The sequence below is a fragment of the Camelina sativa genome, chromosome 16, assembly GCF_000633955.1.
Source record: "Camelina sativa cultivar DH55 chromosome 16, Cs, whole genome shotgun sequence".
Lineage (NCBI taxonomy): Eukaryota > Viridiplantae > Streptophyta > Magnoliopsida > Brassicales > Brassicaceae > Camelina > Camelina sativa.
This window is the reverse complement of record NC_025700.1, coordinates 22,377,303-22,400,139: the sequence shown is the minus strand read 5'-3', so window position 1 is coordinate 22,400,139 and position 22,837 is coordinate 22,377,303. Positions and strand designations below refer to the sequence as shown.

General features: G+C 36.5%; 5 protein-coding genes across 6 annotated transcripts in view; 2 read left to right on the top strand and 3 right to left on the bottom strand.

Annotated features, from left to right (window-relative positions):
* LOC104753927 (pentatricopeptide repeat-containing protein At2g22070-like) lies at positions 13-5,273 on the bottom strand. Of its 2 annotated transcripts, XM_019237984.1 has the most exons (2): positions 3,884-5,273; positions 13-1,120 (listed from the first exon to the last, which is right to left on the bottom strand). In XM_019237984.1, the coding sequence occupies exons 1-2, from the start codon at positions 5,169-5,171 to the stop codon at positions 693-695; spliced, it is 1,716 nt and encodes a 571-aa protein (XP_019093529.1). In that variant the 5' UTR covers positions 5,172-5,273; the 3' UTR covers positions 13-692. The 2 variants fall into 2 exon arrangements, with proteins under 2 accessions (XP_019093529.1, XP_019093530.1); XM_019237985.1 differs by lacking the exon at positions 3,884-5,273 and having other exon boundaries at positions 13-2,510.
* Positions 9,665-10,979, top strand: LOC104751850 (protein LST8 homolog). The gene is made up of 7 exons (XM_010473895.2): positions 9,665-9,885; positions 9,985-10,089; positions 10,166-10,278; positions 10,378-10,447; positions 10,526-10,603; positions 10,678-10,794; positions 10,893-10,979. The coding sequence occupies exons 1-7, from the start codon at positions 9,754-9,756 to the stop codon at positions 10,977-10,979; spliced, it is 702 nt and encodes a 233-aa protein (XP_010472197.1). The 5' UTR covers positions 9,665-9,753.
* LOC104753926 (F-box/kelch-repeat protein At2g22030-like) lies at positions 11,992-13,179 on the bottom strand. Its single transcript, XM_010476105.1, has one exon. It carries the CDS (start codon positions 13,177-13,179, stop codon positions 11,992-11,994), a length of 1,188 nt encoding a protein of 395 aa, XP_010474407.1.
* Positions 14,962-16,404, bottom strand: LOC104753925 (F-box/kelch-repeat protein At2g22030-like). The gene has a single exon (XM_010476104.2). The coding sequence runs from the start codon at positions 16,380-16,382 to the stop codon at positions 15,114-15,116; it is 1,269 nt and encodes a 422-aa protein (XP_010474406.1). The 5' UTR covers positions 16,383-16,404; the 3' UTR covers positions 14,962-15,113.
* The window catches only part of LOC104751849 (E3 ubiquitin-protein ligase RKP), a 7,151-nt gene continuing 2,458 nt past the window's right edge, over positions 18,145-22,837 (top strand). The window contains exons 1-8 of the mRNA XM_010473894.2: positions 18,145-18,390; positions 18,681-20,268; positions 20,396-21,202; positions 21,318-21,478; positions 21,616-21,754; positions 21,922-22,005; positions 22,139-22,420; positions 22,498-22,629. Coding sequence (XP_010472196.1) covers positions 18,775-20,268; positions 20,396-21,202; positions 21,318-21,478; positions 21,616-21,754; positions 21,922-22,005; positions 22,139-22,420; positions 22,498-22,629 — 3,099 coding nt within the window. The 5' untranslated portion in view covers positions 18,145-18,390; positions 18,681-18,774. The remainder of the gene's footprint in view (positions 18,391-18,680; positions 20,269-20,395; positions 21,203-21,317; positions 21,479-21,615; positions 21,755-21,921; positions 22,006-22,138; positions 22,421-22,497; positions 22,630-22,837) is intronic.

The window sequence follows — 22,837 nt, the reverse complement described above, 5'->3', positions numbered from 1 at the left end:
TTATTNAGTTAGACCATATAAGAATTATTGGATCTTCCTTATTCTTCTCACCAATAATCTCGGCATGAACAAAACCCATCTTTGAAATGGTGAAACCTTGTTGCGTCTCTCACTATTATTTCCCTTCCCACAAGCTTGGAGATGAACTTTATAGCCGTATGGCAATCATTGCACACTCTGAGATTCTTCATGATCGTCAATGTGGTTTTATCTGGAGTGTTAATTAGCCCGAATGCAATTGCTAGTTTCTCGCTGTGGTGCCTTAAAATCTGTTCTTTAACCTCTTCTTCGAGGTCGTGTAGTACAGAAGCAGTGTCGGGAACATATCCCATTTCCTTGATCTCGTCCCAAATCTTCTTCATTGTTATGTAGATCTCATTCTTCTGTGGATGAGTCCCGTCTTCAACTCCAAAGACATGGACTTTGTGCTTCACTTCAATCCAACTAAACCCTTGTTCCTTCTTCACTCTTCCATCTTTCATGGATTTTCTTATTTTGGCAGATTCTTCCCATTTTCCGCAAGCTGAGTACAAGTTAGCCAAGGCTGAGTATGCTCCGCTGTTCTCTGGCTCGATAAGAAACAATCTCTCTGCTGCAACTCTCCCAAGATCAACGTTCTTGTGAACCCTGCAAGCAGAAAGTAGTGAACCCCATGTCACTACATCAGGCTCAATCGGCATCTTTTCAATGAACTATAGTGCTTCCTGCAATAAACCAGCCCGTCCAAACAGGTCCACCATACAAGCGTAGTGGCTAAGGGTAGGTTCAATCTTATAAACGTCCTTCATTATGTGGAAGTATTGACGGCCTTGGTTGACCAAACCAGCGTGAGTACAGGCAGAGAAAACACCAACAAATGTTATGTGATCAGGTCTTAGTCCTTCCATCAGCATTGTCTCAAAGAGCTCGAGTGCTTCTTCTGCATGACCGTGCTGTGCCAATGCTATAATCATGGACGTCCAAGATACTGTATCTCTTTCGCTGCGTATCAAATCAAATGCCCGCCTTGCCGATGTAATGTTACCCGCCTTTGCGTACATTGTTATCAACGCGTTGCTGACAGAAACCGAATGAATTTCCCCTGACTTGACAGCACTCCCATGGATTTGCTTTCCATGACCTAATGATGCCAAACTTGAAGCTACACTTAACATTGCCGCAAGCGTGTAACTGTTTGGTCTCTGCCCACCTCCAACCATTGATCTGAAAAGGTTTATAGCTTCACCATACAAACCATGTTGCTCGTATCCAACAATCATGGCGGTCCATACAACTACATCACGATCTTTCAACGAATCAAATATCAACTTAGCTTGATTCATATCTCCAAGCTTAATATACCCATCAAGTAAAGCTGTAAAACCTTCGATCTTGAGATCAGCAGTTCCTCTCTGTTCTATCAGTCTCCTGGCAGTCTCAACCCCTCCACACTTCGAATACATCGAGATCAAGGCGTTTAACACAATTCCAGAGATATCAAATCCAGTTGTAACAATATGAGAATAAATCTGCTTCCCAATACAAAGTTTCTCAAGATTGGCACAAGCAGACAACACACTCGCCAGAGTGAATCTATCAGGTGACAACATAGAATCCTTCAGCATCTTGGAAAACATATCTAGAGCTCTGAGATCATACCCTCTCTGATTGTAACCAGCAATCATAGAATTCCAAGTGACTATATCGCGCTCAGCCATTTGCTCGAATCGCTCCATAGCAAGATCCATCTGACCAACCTGCATATGTAACGCAATCATAGCATTCCAGCTTGAGATGTCTCTAACCACCATTCTATCAAAAACAACTTTTGCCATCATTGGATCACCACATTTTGCATACATATTAAGCAGCGAATTCGAGACGGAAACGTTACAACGAAGGCCAAGCTTAACGATGAAAGAATGAACCTTTTTACCTGTCTCCAAACACCGAGTTGCAGCAACCGATGCAAGCACATTCGTAAGCGTAAACTGGGTCGGCTCAATCCCTTCCTTCATCATTTCCCCCATAGTTCTTAAAGCCTTATGATACTGACCAATGTTCTTATACCCAACAACCATCGTGGTCCACGAAACCGAATCCTTTTGAGGCAACCGATCAAAGAACTCACATGTCGAATCCATATCTCCTCGTTTAGCATAGGCAGAAAGAACCGTGTTCCATGAAAAAGCTGTTCTCAGAGGCATTTCGTCGAACAGCTTGCGTGCGTGAAGAGCGTAACCGGTCTTTGAGTAGACGTTCATTAGATTATTAATCAGGTAAACACTGAAAAAGAGACCCGATTTGATAACGCGACAATGAACTAGTTGCGCTGTGAAACGACCATTGGACTTGTTTACAGATTTTTGCAGGAGATTAGTGCAGAGTTCCAAGAGAGTAGATAACGAGAGTGGAACCGGAGCATCCATTTAAACTGTAGTTTATATAAGTTTCTCTGTTATAAAACTTATTACAACTTCAACAAATCTGTACAGGTGACAACTCTTCGGAAAGAAGAAATAAGATTCTTGTCATCAAATAAGTTTATTTTTTGAAAATTGCAATATATTTTGAAATATATATATATATATATAGTTTTAGAATATTGGACTTATATATTTAATATGTTCTTTTTTTCACATGAAAAAAAAAAATCTGAAATAGAATTGGGGTGGTTTGCGAGAATAATCGTATTTGATAAACTTCTTAACAACATATTCATAAACTGAAAAGTCCAAAAACCATAATTAAGTGAAGCCAAACTCAATTTCAGATTTTTCACTGTACGTCTTTGTGACATGAGGAAGAAGAAATCTTTAAGAGTCTCTAATAAAATTATATATATATAAGTGTAATCAAGCATCAATATCATCATTTTCCCTTTGCAAGTCTTTCAGGGTTGTAATTTGTACTTTCTTGGGAAGAAAAAAAAGACTTCCAGTTCGAGTATCAAGAATCCAGAGATCTGTGAAGGTTTAAATTGTCATTTTAATAACCGTGATGTTTTTTAACGCAGTAGACGGCTGCCACATCATCGATATAAAATAATAAAAAGGGATTATACTGCAAGTGACTTTTAAGATTATGATATTGACCTGCATTTATTTGAACTGAAGAGTTGTTTTGCAAAAAAAAAATTACTTGGTGGGTTTTTTTACTCTCTATAGGATATTTTTTTGACAACAATACAAAACAGATACGAAAGAACATTGTTTACATAGGTATTCGAATGTGGTACAGAGCGAACACGTCACGCCAAATTATCCGTTTTACCATTCTGAATATGACTAAGATCAAAGAGAACGATAAGAATTCCTCTTTTTCAAGCTGGATCTCTTGAAAGTAAGGCATGAAAGCTGGCCACTCGGTAGGTGAAGATGGTGAAGTCGAAGCAGTCAGTAAGGAAAACAACATTCTGATTATCCGCTCCAATCATGCATCTCATCGTCCAAATCAGAGCTTTAATCACTACAAGAAAACACGCATTTTGCGACAAAACAACATTCTGATTATCCGCTCCAATCATGCATCTCATCGTCCAAATCAGAGCTTTAATCACTACAAGAAAACACGCATTTTGCGAAAACGAGTTGCGATGGATTATAGCTGACGCAAATTTGCGGTGGATTTGCGAGAATGAACAAGAAATAAAAAAAAATCCCTAGCACATCCCTCGCAAAATTGCGAAACTGGTCGTCGCAAATCCGCAGCTCAATTGCGGGGCATTTACGACAAATTCGCTGGGAAGGTCTCCTTCCTCGCAAATCAATTGCAATATTGCGACGTTTTTGCGAAAACATAATCCATAGCAAAATTGCTATAGACTCGCGAGTGGATTGCAAAAGCCATAGCAAATCCATTGCAAAGTTAGGAAAATTATTTTTTTGTAACNGCTTTCCATGACCTAATGATGCCAAACTTGAAGCTACACTTAACATTGCCGCAAGCGTGTAACTGTTTGGTCTCTGCCCACCTCCAACCATTGATCTGAAAAGGTTTATAGCTTCACCATACAAACCATGTTGCTCGTATCCAACAATCATGGCGGTCCATACAACTACATCACGATCTTTCAACGAATCAAATATCAACTTAGCTTGATTCATATCTCCAAGCTTAATATACCCATCAAGTAAAGCTGTAAAACCTTCGATCTTGAGATCAGCAGTTCCTCTCTGTTCTATCAGTCTCCTGGCAGTCTCAACCCCTCCACACTTCGAATACATCGAGATCAAGGCGTTTAACACAATTCCAGAGATATCAAATCCAGTTGTAACAATATGAGAATAAATCTGCTTCCCAATACAAAGTTTCTCAAGATTGGCACAAGCAGACAACACACTCGCCAGAGTGAATCTATCAGGTGACAACATAGAATCCTTCAGCATCTTGGAAAACATATCTAGAGCTCTGAGATCATACCCTCTCTGATTGTAACCAGCAATCATAGAATTCCAAGTGACTATATCGCGCTCAGCCATTTGCTCGAATCGCTCCATAGCAAGATCCATCTGACCAACCTGCATATGTAACGCAATCATAGCATTCCAGCTTGAGATGTCTCTAACCACCATTCTATCAAAAACAACTTTTGCCATCATTGGATCACCACATTTTGCATACATATTAAGCAGCGAATTCGAGACGGAAACGTTACAACGAAGGCCAAGCTTAACGATGAAAGAATGAACCTTTTTACCTGTCTCCAAACACCGAGTTGCAGCAACCGATGCAAGCACATTCGTAAGCGTAAACTGGGTCGGCTCAATCCCTTCCTTCATCATTTCCCCCATAGTTCTTAAAGCCTTATGATACTGACCAATGTTCTTATACCCAACAACCATCGTGGTCCACGAAACCGAATCCTTTTGAGGCAACCGATCAAAGAACTCACATGTCGAATCCATATCTCCTCGTTTAGCATAGGCAGAAAGAACCGTGTTCCATGAAAAAGCTGTTCTCAGAGGCATTTCGTCGAACAGCTTGCGTGCGTGAAGAGCGTAACCGGTCTTTGAGTAGACGTTCATTAGATTATTAATCAGGTAAACACTGAAAAAGAGACCCGATTTGATAACGCGACAATGAACTAGTTGCGCTGTGAAACGACCATTGGACTTGTTTACAGATTTTTGCAGGAGATTAGTGCAGAGTTCCAAGAGAGTAGATAACGAGAGTGGAACCGGAGCATCCATTTAAACTGTAGTTTATATAAGTTTCTCTGTTATAAAACTTATTACAACTTCAACAAATCTGTACAGGTGACAACTCTTCGGAAAGAAGAAATAAGATTCTTGTCATCAAATAAGTTTATTTTTTGAAAATTGCAATATATTTTGAAATATATATATATATATATAGTTTTAGAATATTGGACTTATATATTTAATATGTTCTTTTTTTCACATGAAAAAAAAAAATCTGAAATAGAATTGGGGTGGTTTGCGAGAATAATCGTATTTGATAAACTTCTTAACAACATATTCATAAACTGAAAAGTCCAAAAACCATAATTAAGTGAAGCCAAACTCAATTTCAGATTTTTCACTGTACGTCTTTGTGACATGAGGAAGAAGAAATCTTTAAGAGTCTCTAATAAAATTATATATATATAAGTGTAATCAAGCATCAATATCATCATTTTCCCTTTGCAAGTCTTTCAGGGTTGTAATTTGTACTTTCTTGGGAAGAAAAAAAAGACTTCCAGTTCGAGTATCAAGAATCCAGAGATCTGTGAAGGTTTAAATTGTCATTTTAATAACCGTGATGTTTTTTAACGCAGTAGACGGCTGCCACATCATCGATATAAAATAATAAAAAGGGATTATACTGCAAGTGACTTTTAAGATTATGATATTGACCTGCATTTATTTGAACTGAAGAGTTGTTTTGCAAAAAAAAAATTACTTGGTGGGTTTTTTTACTCTCTATAGGATATTTTTTTGACAACAATACAAAACAGATACGAAAGAACATTGTTTACATAGGTATTCGAATGTGGTACAGAGCGAACACGTCACGCCAAATTATCCGTTTTACCATTCTGAATATGACTAAGATCAAAGAGAACGATAAGAATTCCTCTTTTTCAAGCTGGATCTCTTGAAAGTAAGGCATGAAAGCTGGCCACTCGGTAGGTGAAGATGGTGAAGTCGAAGCAGTCAGTAAGGAAAACAACATTCTGATTATCCGCTCCAATCATGCATCTCATCGTCCAAATCAGAGCTTTAATCACTACAAGAAAACACGCATTTTGCGACAAAACAACATTCTGATTATCCGCTCCAATCATGCATCTCATCGTCCAAATCAGAGCTTTAATCACTACAAGAAAACACGCATTTTGCGAGAAAACAACATTCTGATTATCCGCTCCAATCATGCATCTCATCGTCCAAATCAGAGCTTTAATCACTACAAGAAAACACGCATTTTGCGACAAAACAACATTCTGATTATCCGCTCCAATCATGCATCTCATCGTCCAAATCAGAGCTTTAATCACTACAAGAAAACACGCATTTTGCGAAAACGAGTTGCGATGGATTATAGCTGACGCAAATTTGCGGTGGATTTGCGAGAATGAACAAGAAATAAAAAAAAATCCCTAGCACATCCCTCGCAAAATTGCGAAACTGGTCGTCGCAAATCCGCAGCTCAATTGCGGGGCATTTACGACAAATTCGCTGGGAAGGTCTCCTTCCTCGCAAATCAATTGCAATATTGCGACGTTTTTGCGAAAACATAATCCATAGCAAAATTGCTATAGACTCGCGAGTGGATTGCAAAAGCCATAGCAAATCCATTGCAAAGTTAGGAAAATTATTTTTTTGTAACTATTACAAAACTTAATATAATTATTCTGAAATACATTTGAATGTGTTCGTTCATAAGGTGAATTATTCTAAAATACATTACTATTAATGATAGAAAAGAGTATGATGAGGCATTGGACCTTATAATATACTTAAAAGTTAGTTTTACTAACTTTTTAAATCATTTTGATGGTTTTTACAAATTAGATGTTAAAGGTTTGCGACAAATATGCGACTGATTTGCTAGAGGCATAGCAAATTAGTCGCAAATCCATCGCAAACTACTCAAAACATAGCAATTCCCTCGCAAACAACAACTTTAAACCCTAAACTCTAAACCCTAAACTCTAAAGAATAATTACATTACAATTAATGATTAAAAAGATGAATCCAAGACTTATAATCTAAGATAGAGCAGTGCAACACAAAATTGTTGGAGAATTGGACAATTTGGAATATTTGGCGAATATTTGTTTCAATGTAATGAACATATATATGATATAGTGTAGAAGATAGTTAATGTTTAGAGGAAGATGCAAATATGGACAATTTTGGATAGTTTGATGATAAAAAAAAGTATGATGAGACCATTGGACCTTATGATATACTTGAAAGTTTATTTGACTAATTTTTTTAAATTATTTTGATGGTTCTTACAAATTAGATATTCAAGGTTTGCGACATATTTGCGACTGATTTGCTAGACGCGTAGCAAATCCGTTGCAACTCTATCGCAAACGACTCAAATCATAGCAATTTCCTCGCAAATAACAACTTCAAACCCTTGAACCTAAACCCTAAAGACTAATTACATTACTAGTAATGATTAAAAAGATGAATCAAAGATTTAAAATCAAAGATAAGGCAGAAATGACAACTCCAAAACCTAAACCCTAAAGACTTTGTGAGGGATTTGCTACGGTCTCTCGCAAATCTCTTGGAAATCTTTGCGAGGGATTTGCTAAAGTTAAATATCTCGAAATATAAATTATATATTTTTTAGTGGTGTGCTAGGGATTTGCGTGGGACTATTGCAATTCCCTAGCAATATTAGCGAGGGATTTGCGACGCAGAGTTTTTCTATATAAACAGAAAGTCTAGCAAATCCCTCGCAATATTTGCTATGGAATTGCGAGGATATTAAATCTTTATATATACAAAAGACCTAGTTTGAGCGAAGCTCAAACCTAGCCGCCGCACAAAAACCCTAAACTCCGTTTTTCTCCTTCCTTTTTCTTCTCTAGTACTTTTCCAATAAATTCTTCTCTATTTCACTCGATTCTTCTTCTCCTCTCCTTTAAACCTTTTGCCGTTCCACTGAAACCTAGATCTGAGGTTGTCTCTCCTTTTATTTTACTATTTTATTTGTCCGATTTAAGTTTTCTGCTTGTCTCATGCTTGATTTGGAGAGGGCATGGGAAAGATATGATTATGGTGGGGGCGCAGGGAAAAGTAGCGCCGTAGAGGTTTCGATGTTCGTGAGAGAGGAAGAACGAGGAAGGAGGAGGATGGTGCTTGTGATGGAGAGTAGCATATATCATTTTTACAACAGATCTGACAATGGTATTTTTTTCTCAGTTTTTTTATTTCGTTTTGTGTTGTAATTTTGTTTTATAGATTTCCAAAAGTAATGATTTTTGTGAGAGGGGAAGAGCGACATCAACTTTGAGCTGGACAACAACTCCTTCACTGATTCGATTTTGTGATGTTAGCTTGGAAATGAAATCAGTGTTACTTGTTGTGTGTGTGTGTGTGTATGTATGTGTATCTGATTTTTGGAGATCTTTTAGATTCAGAAAAGAGGAAGGTTGATTGTTAAAAAAAAAAGCAAAGAAACGAGGAAGAAGAAGTAGTCATGAAGGAGATGTCAACAAAAGCATTGTAATTTGTAAATTTTGTGTAATTAATTTTTGTAACTTTTATTTTCTAATGTAGATATTTTGTATAATGTTTTTATTTTATATATAAATTAGTATATATATATTTAATTAATTTTTTGTAAACTACATATTTATTTTAATTTGAATTTCAGTTTTATTACTTTTAAGCAAAATAAAATAATCTTAATTACAAAATGGAAACGTCACTAATTATATGATACAATTTTGTCTTAATAATATTGTTCAAAAATTGCGAGCGACAATAATGTTGCAGTCACATCGCAAACTTTGCGAGGGATTTACTAGGAACTAAGTTGCAATGAATTTGCTATCGCTTTTGTTCGTTGCAATTTGCGCTTAGTTTGCGAGGGAATTTTTTTTCTCGCAAAGGTTACGAGGGATTTGCGATGTTGACCGATTTGCGAGAAGCGATTTACGAGGAACGGACAGTCCTTGCAAATCTCTCGCTTTTGTCGATTTGCGAGCGATTCGCTACATATTCGTCTATCGCAAAACCGTTGTTTTCTTGTAGTGAATCTCCGCATGAAGAAAAGTGAGACTGCGATGGAAGTTAGCTTCCCCCATAGCGGGAGACTCCCCTTCGGAGGAGAACAAAACTAACTTATACCTGTATATTGGTCAGTCGTTTTCCAAAATTCATCAACAAAACACAAGTAACTTGGCGCTCGAACAAGAGATCACGACGTCTTATATAGAATATTTTTATAAACATAATTAGTATAGAGGATTATTATAATTTTATAATATTGATATGATTTTAGATAAAATTACATATTTTGATTTTCCCTTTTGTCGGCAATTAATTAAATTTTGTATTTGCCTTTTCATTTTATTAGGAAACATATCCAAAATACGAATTTTATATAAATGATGATAAATATACTTGACCAAAAAAAAAAGAGAAAGATAATGAATACGTATATCTTAATACAATAAATTAAAGGGGGCTTTTCTTTTTGGGTCTGAAATTAACCAAATTGTCTGACCAGAAAAGTAAATCATTTGCGAAACCCTAGCTCTGCTAGATTCTTGTTAGTATCGTACTCCTGCGAAAAGGGAAAATGAATCATGGTCCCGTGATTCTTGCAACGGCTAGCCATGATCATACCATCCGATTATGGGAAGCCCAAACCGGTCGCTGTTTCCTTGACTTTGACTACTATGATCCTGCTTTGGTGCCTGAGGGTCAATTGGTGTGTGGTGATTTCTCAATACTAATCTGTGTGACACTCTTTTAATTTTTTTTTACATTTCATCTGAAACTTTTTTTTTTTTTTTTTTTGTGTCTTCAGCATGTAAATAGGCTTGAGATAACCCCAGACAGGCGTGGACTAGTAGCAGCTTGCAATCCTCACATACTACTCTTCGATCTCAATTCCATCGACCCTCATATACCTGTAATTAAATATCCCTTTTATTTTTTTTTGTTCTTTAATTCCTTGGTTGAATGAATGATCTTGATGGCATCATTAGGTGAGGACTTTTGTATCACACACCAACAATGTTGTGGCAGTAGGATTCCAGTATACTGGAAACATGATGTATTCAGGATCAGAAGATGGCACAGTTAAGATCTGGGACTTAAGGTAGCTATGGTACAATTCATGTTTTGTTTCTTTCTTTTTAGCTCAATGCTGATTTAGATTAGTTTCATGATCTTACCAACAAATTGCTAACACTTTCAGGGTTCGGGGATGCCAAAGGGAGGTTATTAATGATTCACCAGTTAACACAGTTGTTTTACACCCAAATCAGGTTTACATCAACTATATATCCAAGTCATGTCATCTATTACTGTTATCTTACTTTGTTATCTTTTTTTTTTTTGTACAGACTGAATTGATATCTGGAGACCACAACGGCAATATACGTGTATGGGATCTCAGAGCAAATTCGTGTAGCTGCGAACTGGTTAGATTTTTATCCTAGCTAGTTACATTTTCTGAGCATAAGTAGATAAAATCACTAAGGTGTATAACTTATAGGTACCAGAAGTTGATACACCTGTACGGTCTTTATCCGTTATTTTGGATGGGACAATGGTTGTTGCTGCTAATAACCGTGGAACTTGTTATGTATGGCGCTCATTGAGTGGAAGACAAGTACTATTCTCATTCTGATTATATGAAAACTTTTTTTTATTTCTTCAACGGCCTTGCTGTAGTTGTTCATGCATTAAATATTCGATTGTTCTTTTCAGACGATGACGGAGTTTGAGCCTCTTCATAAGCTTCAAGCTCATAATGGTTACATCCTTAAATGCCTCCTTTCTCCTGGAAACAAGTAATTATGTGTTTCTTATTCTTTCTCTTGAACTTGTTTTCTTCGTCTTCTTTCTTTTCGGAAAGGTCTTACATATTTGTTAGCAGATATCTAGCGACCGCATCATCTGACAAAACTGTCAAAATATGGAACGTTGATGGTTTCAAACTAGAGAAAGTTTTAACAGGTATGGTATCCATGTTTTTGGAACGGTTATTTCGTTCTCCAATACACTTTCTTACACTCTCAACATCATATATAATTTAACAGGACATCGAAGATGGGTCTGGGACTGCGACTTCTCAGCTGATGGAGAATATCTTGTAACAGGTACAATTTATCTCCTATTTACTGGAAAACTTGTGCGAGACAGAGGAGTCTTTTAAACTTGTTAATTTGATTATTGTAATATTGTATAGCATCATCGGACACCACGGCTAGACTGTGGTCGATGCGAGCGGGAAGAGAAGTGAAGGTGTACCAAGGTCATAGCAAAGCCACTGTGTGTTGTACAGTCCGTGGTTAATTAAATCCTGTAAAATCCAAAAGGCTAAATTATGAACAAATTATGACTGTGTTTGTTTTAAATAAAATTATTCTGTACAATATTTCATTTGGATCTTTTTCCAAATTGCTCCTCTGATTTTTTTTGTGATTAAGAAGTGATTCTCTCTACATTAAAAAGACCAAAAAAAGAACTCTGATCAACAATATGAGAGGCTTTGCAAAGTAAAGTATCATTTTTTTTTAAAGACCTTGAAAGACAAGTAAGCTCCGAACCTATCGAACCTCATTATATATGAGTTCGATAAATCAATCCACTAATATGATTAGCTGCCACAAACATAACACAACATCAAAAAATCAATGCTTGTATAGATTTTAATAATACTATTGAAATTTCTAAAGTTGTGAAAACAGGATCGATCAACATTAATTTTTATATAAAAAAAATGTCAATCTACGAATAAATATTATATATAGCTCATTAGCTATATTAATAATATTCTCATACACACTTAAAGGAAGAAAACATTTCACAACGTAATATCATTACCATCTCCTTTAAAGTTTAGATCAGAAACATCTAGACAACGCCAAGTGTCATAGTAAATAGGGACAGTGCAAACGAGATCAGACCGCTTGACCGTTCCACGCATCCCTGATCCACACCTACTCAACACGATGATCGTACACCAAATATTCTTCTTTTTTGTTGGTTGACTAATAATATCTCCCAAATCTTCCCACAAAAAAGCAAGTTTTCCATTGCAATCCACCATTCCAACAGGCATGGCAATCGACTTATCAAGCGTCAAATCACTGACCACTCTCCACTCCTTACCTATAGAGTCATACCACATTAACCCAAACTCCTTGTAATAAACATAGATCACATTGTTTATCACACACACTCCACCTCTGGTCCATGCCCTTTCATTAGCCAAATCAAAAGTATCACATCTACCATCTTTTGTATCGTAGATAATGTGTGCTCTTTTATTATAACTCATACCATAAACCTTCCCTTCCACGGCCACAGATTCGGTCACAACTTTTCCATATGGATCGACTAGTCTTTCTCCATATTGGATTTTCCCATGGGGACTTAATGGTCCAACCTCCCAAGTTTGAGTCGTTGGGTCAAAAACCTCCACTTGGATCTGGTCTTTGCGGCACCCTCCCGTTACATATAATTTTCCATCCACAACTGTCACACCTTGTAAATTACGAGGCTCGTTCATGCTAGGACCCTCACACAACTCCCCGGACCATGGATCCAAGAGCCTAATGCTCGGGGAATAATGATCCATGGATCCACCGATAAAGTAGATCGTGGAACCTACCGAGACGATGGAACAACACAGCATCTGTCGAGGAAAATGCGGAAATGATTTAAGAACACTTCTTTTCTTCTCTTGTGTGTCAAAAGTGAACCAATGAAAGTTCCTGCCAATACTAGTAGGTTCGGTAAAGCAGACACAAAAGATGGGATAATTTTTGGCCATCAAGGATCGCATATGTGCAAATTCAGGAGAACGCACAAGGGATCGGAACCTTTTGCAAACGCAAGAGAGGTTTGGGTAGTAGCATCTTGGGACGCGAACTAAGCAGTTCAAAACTACAGCGTATGGTAATGACCAAAACGACAAAGAAGATTGGTCGGAAGACACAATCTCGTATGGCTTAGGGTTTCCGTTGACGGGCTTTCCAGCTCGTCTCATGAGCCTTTTTTTGTATAAAGTCCTCATGAGTTTACTTTGAAGGAGACAAAAAAAAAAAAAAAAAAAAAAAAAAAAAAACTTAGTAAACTAGGGGCGACGATGCTCGATGACTGTAAGCTAGTTGGTGTGATGGTGTCGGAGGCGGCTATATAGTGGAGGAGGGAGAAAAATAAGGAGCCCTAATTAAAATGAGTTTATATATAAATATATATTTTCATGTGTAATTAATACGAGTTTATCTATGTGTTGTGTTAGTTTTTTTCTTTATTTTTTTGCTAATGTAATCTTTCCTTAATTTTAGTGATTTAGTATATAATTTGTGGTATATCGCACAATAATTATTGTTTAATATAATTTTAGTTAAATCAGTTTGAGTCGAGATATTTTATATTGGTGTTATTAAAATAGTAAAATAAGGATTTAACCCGTATTGAAGTATCATATTAATGATATTTTATTTTGTAGTTTATCAATTCAATCATGTAATGTCATATAATTCATCATGTAATATAGCTCGTTTGTGTTATTTTTAAAATTTAATATGTTTAAATATTCATAATTTTAAAATTTTTATTTAGTTTTGATATATCAGTTATAAATTATAAACTTCTTAAAATTCTATAATTAACTATATACAATAAATTTACAATATATGTAGGTTGAACACACACTTTTTATATTAATTAAGTAATATATGTTCGTTTGATATGCATGAAAAAAAATCTACATTTTTATTAACTTTATGCATTATATGACGATTCACTATATTTAAATTTTAAAATAAAAAAAAAGATGATAGGAGAATAATTTTTTTAATATGGAATAAATCTTCTAAATATCTATATTAATTATAGAATATTATATATATATATATGAATAGTAGAGAGAATTAATTAACTTTGTTTGGATATGAATATAAACATTAAATGATATTAAATGTAAAAACTTTCCAAAAAATATTTTTAAGCAAAAACTGCTTCAAAAATACTACTCCCTCCATTTTAATTTAACTGTCGTTCTAGAATTTAATTTTTGTTTCATAATAATTGTTGTTTTAGATTTTCAGTGCAGATGTTTGATGAATATTGTTGTTGTTTTAAAGTTTTAACCAATCAAAAAATTATGAAATATATTAATAAAAGGCAAAACAGAAAATTTAATACTTTTCTTAATTTGTGTGCAAAAGTCTTAAACGACAATTAAAAAAAATCAGAGGGAGTAGTATATATTTCGTTTTGGTTAAATTTGAAAATATAATAAATAAACTAACTATATTATATGCAATTACGATAGATATAGTATATACTGCAGTAAGTTAGTAACTGCGTGTTGAACAAAGCAATTGTGTGTTGTAAATACATATTCCATGATTAAAACATATATCAGAATCTAAGAAGGTTAAAAAAAAAAATCGAGGAAGTTAATATACGATAATTTTGGAGCAAGTCATAATTGAGAGAACCTACTCGCATTGATATTTCGGTGATGTAAAACCTAATTATTTAATTAACTTTCAACATGTGGTTCCTTCAAATGTTAGTTTTCCTAAGTTTAAATGCTTGTTTGATTTTTCAGAATCAGCTTTTGATATATTAACATTAAGTTCCTCTTCATCTTCCTCGATCGTCTCCTTATGAACAAGTTTGAGAGATATTTCTGTAACTTGTGATTAGTTATCAAGTTTCAGAGATAGGTAATTGGTGATATATATGCACAGAAATGCTAAACCAATGCAACATATCAATAATATCGTACAAAGTACGAAAATGTCTCATTAAACAAACATCATAAACATATCAATAATATAGTACAAAGTACGAAAATGTCTCATATTAAACATCCCTTAGACAAACATCATAAACATATCAATAATATAGTACAAAGTACGAAAATGTCTCATATTAAACATCATAAACATATCTCTTTTTGAAGTTTTAGTAAGAAACACTTAGACAACTCCAAAATTCATAGTAGTTAGGGACAGATCCAACTAGATGAGACCTCTCGACCTTTGCATGGATCTCAACTCCACTCCTATCCAACGCAATGATTGCACACCAAAACCCTCTATTACCATCGACCATGCTACCAACCGGCGGTCCACCCCACAGAAACCCGAGTTTTCCATTGCAATCCACCATTCCAACCATGAGATTCATTTTATCAAGCGTACCAAAACCTTTAACCTCTCTCCATACCTTATCTTTAGAGTCAAACCACATTATCCCAAGATTACTGTCATAAACATATATCACACTGTTTATCACACACAATGCACCTCTCCTCCAAAATGCTTCTTCAGTTACCATCTTAAAAGTCTCACATCTACCATCTTTTGTATCGTAGATGATGTGATTCCCATCTGTAAAACTCATCATACCATAAACCTTCCCTTCCAGAGCCACAGCTTCTTTCACATTCATCCTTCTAGACGGCCTCATTAGTCCTTCTCCGCATGGTCCAATGTCCCAAGTTTGAGAATTTGTGTCGAAAACCTCCACTTGGATTTCGTCTTCACAACACCCTCCCATTACGTATAGTTTCTCATCAACTACTGCCACGCCTGGTGTGCTGCGAGCTAGTTTCATTCGAGGACCCTCACACAACTGGCCGGACCAGGAATCGAAGATCCATAGGCCCGACGAAGGATTTAAAGTGGATCCTCCAACAAAGTAGATCTTGTAACCTATCGACACGGATGAAGAACACAGCATCTCTTGAGAAAGAACCTCAACTGAGTTGAGAGTGATCCCACTTGTTTTCTTCTCGTTTGGGTTCAAAGTGAACCAATGAAAGTTCTTAATAAGAATCTCATGAGATTCCAAGAAGGAGAAATAAAAGATGAGATTATCTCTGCTCACTAAGGATAGCATATCTGCAAGCTCAGGAGAACGCACAAGGGAACGGAAGCGTTTGGAAACACAAGAGATGGTTGGGTAGTAGCGTCTAGAGACACGAGCTAAGCAGTTCAAAACTATATCATTAGGTAATGATGAAAACGAGGACGAAGAAGATTGATCATCGGTGGGTAAGAGCTTAGGGTTACCACTGATGAAGCTAAGAGCTCGTCTACATGGGAGGAGAAAACAGCCAAGTAAACCTGTTATGAGTCTACTTACAAATGATGATAACGACGCTCGATGAGCATTCTCTTGCTCTCGCTGTGGCTCTGGCTGGTTGGTGATGGAGCTGGAGGTAGACATCTCTTACGTCGGAGGCGGAGAAAAAAATGGAAGGCGCAGGAACCCTAATTAATCTGTGTTTGTATATTTATATTTGATGAAAATTGAGAAATAAATAAAAGTGAAGTAGCCCATAATCCCAAATCCATGTTGGATTGTATACAATCTATTATAAAAAAAAAGATTAGCCCATAATAAATTAGCCTTTTCTGATACATTAGCGATATGGAAATAGTCACATTAAACGATGCCGTCTTGAGTCACTTTCTGAACAACAGAGACAGCAGCCAGTGAAGTGGCTGTTGATCCACGTGGAACTCGTGGACGATACTTCTTTCATCAGCCACTAGCCGACAGTGGCCTCATCAGGTTATGTCTTATGTGATGTGCTTAGACAGCGTCAGCGAGTGGATATTATAAAGATCAGGTGGACAAGGTCGTGTGTCTATCGGAAGTTTGTAAAAGCTCGGATGACTTGTCAACGGCATGCCCCGTCCCGTTCCGTCGTCTTTACATCACCTTGAACAGTTATCGTGAATACATTATAAACATTCTTCTTTGCATAATGTAATAAGAATATAGCATATGGCTTTTGACAGTTTATTTACAACTTAATTTTAGTTTAAGTCAAAACCATATTATTGTTTTCCTTTTTGTCGACGTCAATATAAAAATAGTACTAGTTATGTGTTTTGTGAACCCTTTTGATAGTTGATACAAAGAAGATTCCTCATCTCCATTCTTTTACATTCCAAGTCTAAACCCTTTAATTGGTTTTAAATATAAATCATAGTAAACTCCAATTAGTTTTTCATTCATAACAAAATTATATGAAATTTTTCCATTGACTGAACTTTTATTTGACATAAAAAAAATTAATGATATCCTAAAAGAACTATTTTAGATAGATGAATTTCGGGTTTGAAACAACAACATTGTACTTGTGTTTTCTTTTAACTACCGAACTTTTTTCTAACAGTATAAGTGTATAATAACTAACGAATATTAACTAATTTGAAACAACAATCTGAAAATATATACATACAATCAGAAAACTTTAAGTCTCAATATGAAAATAAAAAGGACACTCATTTGTCCAACATTTTCTTCCATTTAGGGAGACAATTTTTTTCAAGATTCGTTGAATAGTTTTCCTGATCCCACCTATTCAGTTATCTACGTACGTAAAAAGTAGAACAATATTTTATAATGTCTAATGTCCATAATCAACATAAAACGATTACATCTCTAAGATTTCTATTATAGTATATCAATTGGCGAATGTGAAGTCCGTGAATAGCAAAATCAGGGAGAATTAACAAATCAATGCAAAAAAAAGATATAGATTTGATTAGTCGTAATGTATCAATTTAAAAAAAAAATACAATTTCAAATAATTAAAAGAAAGAATAAGATGTTAAAAATAAATTAAAAAAAAAAACATATTAGAATAGTAAAATTTTTGTTGACAGCCTCTTTTGCTATTTCTTTTACTATTAAACATTTAAACCTAATTTAACACCAAAAATTGTCACGTGTTTAAAAGAAAATTAAAAAGTGTTGTTCACTTCTTTTTTGTTATAAACAAATAGTACAAAAGTATGAGAGACGTCACATCAACGAGAGGACACGTATCCACCAAATTAACGTAAGGAGGCATCGTAGACTTTTCCTCCTCCTTCGAGAAAAGTTACCCAGAACCCGACCGTCGATATCGACACCGACACGTGTCAGTTAAAGACACACAGCCACACGGATCCATTGGCTTGTTCGGTGTTAGCCTCCGGTCTCTCTCTGATTCTCTCATTCCTTCCCTCTCCCTTCCCCAAAAATATTGGGCGCAAAATCTCTCTCTCTCTCTCTCCAACGAAGAAGAAAGCGAAAAGTCTTCTCTTTTTTTTTTTTTCTTTAACAAAAAAAAAAAATTAATATGAAAAACCCTAACACGAGTCCGCCGTCTTTTGTTCAAAGAATCTGGGGATTGATTTAATCGTTCTGAATCTGCTTCCTTTTGATGTCAATTTCTCCGGTGAGTTTCGATTTTTTGTCGGTTCTGATTTTGTGTGTTTGTGTGTGTTCTTTTTTTTCCAAAATCAATAGCTTTCTGAAATTTTTGCGTTAATCGCTGTTCATCAACCCATTTATGGTAACTAAAATTTGAAAGCTTTTGATTCACTTCTTTGGAAACTTTTTGTTTTTTTTTTTTTTTATTTTGGAAACTTTTTCTTCTCTCTACAGCTTTTTCTCTTTTCTGGACCATTCATTCACTAATCGTGTCTGATGGGTTTTACTACTCGTTGATGATTTCTGAATTTTCAGACGGTGTGTGTTTCATTGTAATTGGCTGTGTTGAAAGAGCGGTGTTGTTCTTCTTGGGAGTCTTCACAAAGTTGAAACCTTTTCTCAATGTTATATGGCTGAAGACAGCCTACGGGTTGGTATGATTCCTTCTTCTGGTTTGGCTGTTTTACTCAATGGTGATGATGCTATAGATCATAATTCGTCGAAAGCTCGTATTGTTCCGCATTTTGATTATTCTGGTCACCGTCCTTTAGAACGGACTATCGAATTCTTGTTTGGTCTACCAGAAAAGTCTGTTGGTCCCTTGGATGGTCAAGTAGATAGTAGCTTGATTAGAGCCGTTATTAAGAATCAGTTCTCCAAGCTTCGTGGTGAGTTGGATGTTGTTTCAGCTAGTCAGAGAGAAGGAATCAGTGTGATTCATCATGGTGTTGGACCTCCCGTTGTTGGCTTAGAGGAGTATAGCATTTGTGGTGATATCAGGATTGTTAAACCGCCTCTTGTTTTGGAGAGCTTAGCACTCTTTAGCAGCGCCAGGGCTAATGCTTGTATCTGGAAAGGGAAATGGATGTATGAAGTTGCTTTAGACACTTCGGGAATTCTACAAATTGGATGGGCAACACTTGCTTGTCCTTTCACAGACCAGAAAGGTGTGGGTGATGCTGATGATTCTTATGCTTTTGATGGTAGAAGGGTAAGCAAATGGAACAAGGAAGCTGAACCTTATGGGCAATCATGGGTAGCTGGGGATGTCATTGGTTGCTGCATAGATTTGAATGATGATGAGATATCCTTCTACAGGAATGGTGTCTGCCTTGGGGCTGCATTTACTGGTATCAGAAAACTTGGACCTGGATTCGGGTATTACCCTGCTATTTCTCTCTCCCAAGGTGAGAGATGCGAGTTAAATTTTGGTGCTTACCCGTTTAAGTACCCTGTTAAAGGTTTCCAACCTCTTCAAGAAGCCCCACCTCGAAGTTCGTTTGCAACAGAACTGCTACGATGCTTCTCAAGACTTCTTGATAGGCCGGACCGCTCGTTGGCTGATACATTAAGTAGGCTCAGGAGGTTTGCCTCGGTCGAAGAACTGTTTTGCCCTGTTTCCCGTGCCATATGTGATGAGTTCTTCTACATACTTGAGCAAGACCCTTTGTTGCCCGAGTACTTAGGACGGGGAGCATTTCTGTCATTCCTCTTGGAGATTTTCAGAACTCAAGCACCCCATGATTGTTTAAGTTTAGACAGAGTTCTAGATGTACTTCTTGAGTTCTCACAATCTCAGTTGATCTTTGAGCATGTAGTAAACGCTCTTGCTTGTGGCTGCAAAACAGCGACGTTGATTCTAACCGAATGTCCATACTCAGGACCGTACCCTTATCTTGCTCTGGCTTGTCATTTGTTAAAACGGGAAGAATTGATGGTACAATGGTGGAGATCTTTGCAATTCGAGTTTTTGTTTGAAGGTTTCTTGTCATGCAGGAATTCCAACAAACATGACTTACAGCAGTTAATGCCTGTTGTTTGGTGGCCTGGATCCTCTGAAAATATATCCTATGAGACTAGCATGGGATTTACGGTCTCTGCTCTCTCTGAAGCCATTAACAAGGTATGATAGAATATATCTGACTGGTTTTTCTTTGCTCTAAAGTTATCGCAGGCATAACTCCTCTGAATATAGTTTGAAATCTGATATTACAAGGATTGATTAATTAATCTTTTCTTTTTGAATTCAGATTGAGGAGAAGCAGAGGAGCCTCTGTCTCTTGGTCATACAATTCATACCACCCGTATCACCACCACAGCTTCCTGGTTCAGCATTTAGGGGGTTCCTTCAGAACCTTTTATTAAAGAACAGAGGCGCAGACAGGAATCTGGCCCCTTCTGGAGTTACACGCAATTCGGTTCTTGTCTCTCTGTTCTCAGTTATTCTCCATTTTTTGTCGGAAGGTTTCACAATGCTAAAGAGTAGTGAAGCCGCTCATCACAATATTGGTTTTCTTCACAGAGGTCGTCAGCAGAAGTTTCCATTGAGTTTGTTTCTTAAAAATGATCCACATCGAGCTGATATCACTAGGCTTGGCGGGCTGTTTAGTCATATATCAAAGTCTTACCCCACAGATGATCAAGAAGAAGAAGTAATGCGGTGGGAAGAAGGTTGTATGGATGATGAAAAGAATAGAGTAACTCACGCTACTGAGCAGAAGCCATGCTGTTGCTTAGCCTATGATACTGATCTTACTAATTCCTTGAAGGGTCGAGGAAAAAATACTGCTAAAAGTTCTCGTGGTCAATGCAGCTCCATTCCTGAGAGATCCTCTCATGTTGCTGCAGAATGTAGTGCTGCAAGTTTCAGTGAAGAAATAGAGGACAAACCTAGCACAAGTAATCAGTCTGACCCTGACTTTGGTTATCGTCCAGTAAGATTTTCTCGAACTGCACTACAAGAGAGTAGAATCTCGTCTGCTATACTAAGCGAAGAAGAACTATTGGATTCTCTATTGCTATTATACCATATTGCTGTCGCTCCAAATTTTAAGCAGGTAAGTTTAGTTGTTTTCCCTCTTGTTTATATTCAGTTTTACTGTTCGTAATTCGTATGATACATGACGCAACCCTGATAAGATTGATAGGCTGATAGGTTTTCCATTTACTTAGGCATCGTATTACATGTCTCACCAATCGCAATCAATATCACTTCTAGAAGAAACGGATAAACAGATAAGAGAACGGGCTTCAAGTGACCAATTAAAACGCTTAAAGGAAGCTCGCAACAACTATAAGGAAGACGTGATGGATTGTGTTAGACATTCCGCATGGTAAGTTTCACTTAACTCATGGATTGTGTTAACTTCAAAAGGAGGATGTAGTGAAGAGGTTTCAACTATTGTGAGGAAATGTTACAATGCTTATATCTGTAGATTTTGTCTTTACTCATTCTGAATCTTTTGTTCAGGTTCCGCATCTCATTGTTCTCTCGTTGGAAGCAAAGAGGAATGTATGCATTGTGCATGTGGGTTGTACAGCTACTTTTGGTTTTCAGCAAAATGGATTCTGTATTCGTTTACATTCCAGAGTACTACCTTGAATCTTTGGTAAATAGCTTTTTCCCATTTCCAGTACTTTTGGATAAAAATGAACTAGTTTCAATTTTTCTTTGATCAAAACTATGAGATGTTGTTCCAACAACGTATTCTGCTCCGTTATCTCTGTTTTTCCAGTGACATTTTTAAGTTTACAATCTTTTTGATAATTTCCTCAGGTAGACTGTTTCCATGTGCTTCGCAAGAGCGATCCTCCGTTTGTCCCATCAACGATATTTATCAAACAAGGACTTTCATCATTTGTATGCCTAAATCTCTTATCACAGATTCTTTTTTGTCTTTTTGTTTTTTTCTCATGGCTGAGTTTAGTTAATTAGCTTTAGGTCAGTTGGACAACGGCTCTAACATAGTCATTCCAACTTATTGGGTTTCCAGATCACTTTTGTAGTTACTCACTTCAACGATTCGAGGATATCGAACACAGATCTTAGAGATCTACTTCTTCAGTCAATATCCGTCCTGGTACAGTACAAGGAGTACTTAGAAGCTTTTGAGAACAACGAGGCAGCGACCCGACACATGCCTGCAGCTCTACTTTCAGCGTTTGACAACAGGTCTTGGATCCCTGTCACAAATATATTTCTTCGTCTTTGCAAAGGTTCTGGGTTTAGTTCTTTAAAGAACGGGGAGTCTTCGTTTTCATCTACTGTTTTCCAGGTTGGTTAGGTTATTTAACTTTGTTTCTATCTGATCCTCAGCCTACATATTGGATTTTGATTTTATTTTTTGTCTAGGCACTTCTACGAGATGCTTGTGTCAATGATGGTGAATTACTCTCTACTTTTCTTAACCGGCTATTCAACACACTGAGCTGGACCATCACTGAATTTTCTGTCTCGGTTAGAGAAATGCAAGAAAAGTATCAGGTCAGATTATAAGCTTGGATCCCTTTCATTGATTAAGTTTTCATAGTAATTGATTACTTCCCTCTGAATGATTGTGTTGCTTGATCTGCTATACCCTTGCAAGTATTTGAAGTCTTATACGTGCTTTTCTTTAACCAGTTTTTGATTCGTCTTGTCTTTATGTAGGTAGTGGAGTTTCAGCAAAGGAAATGTTGTGTGATATTCGAGA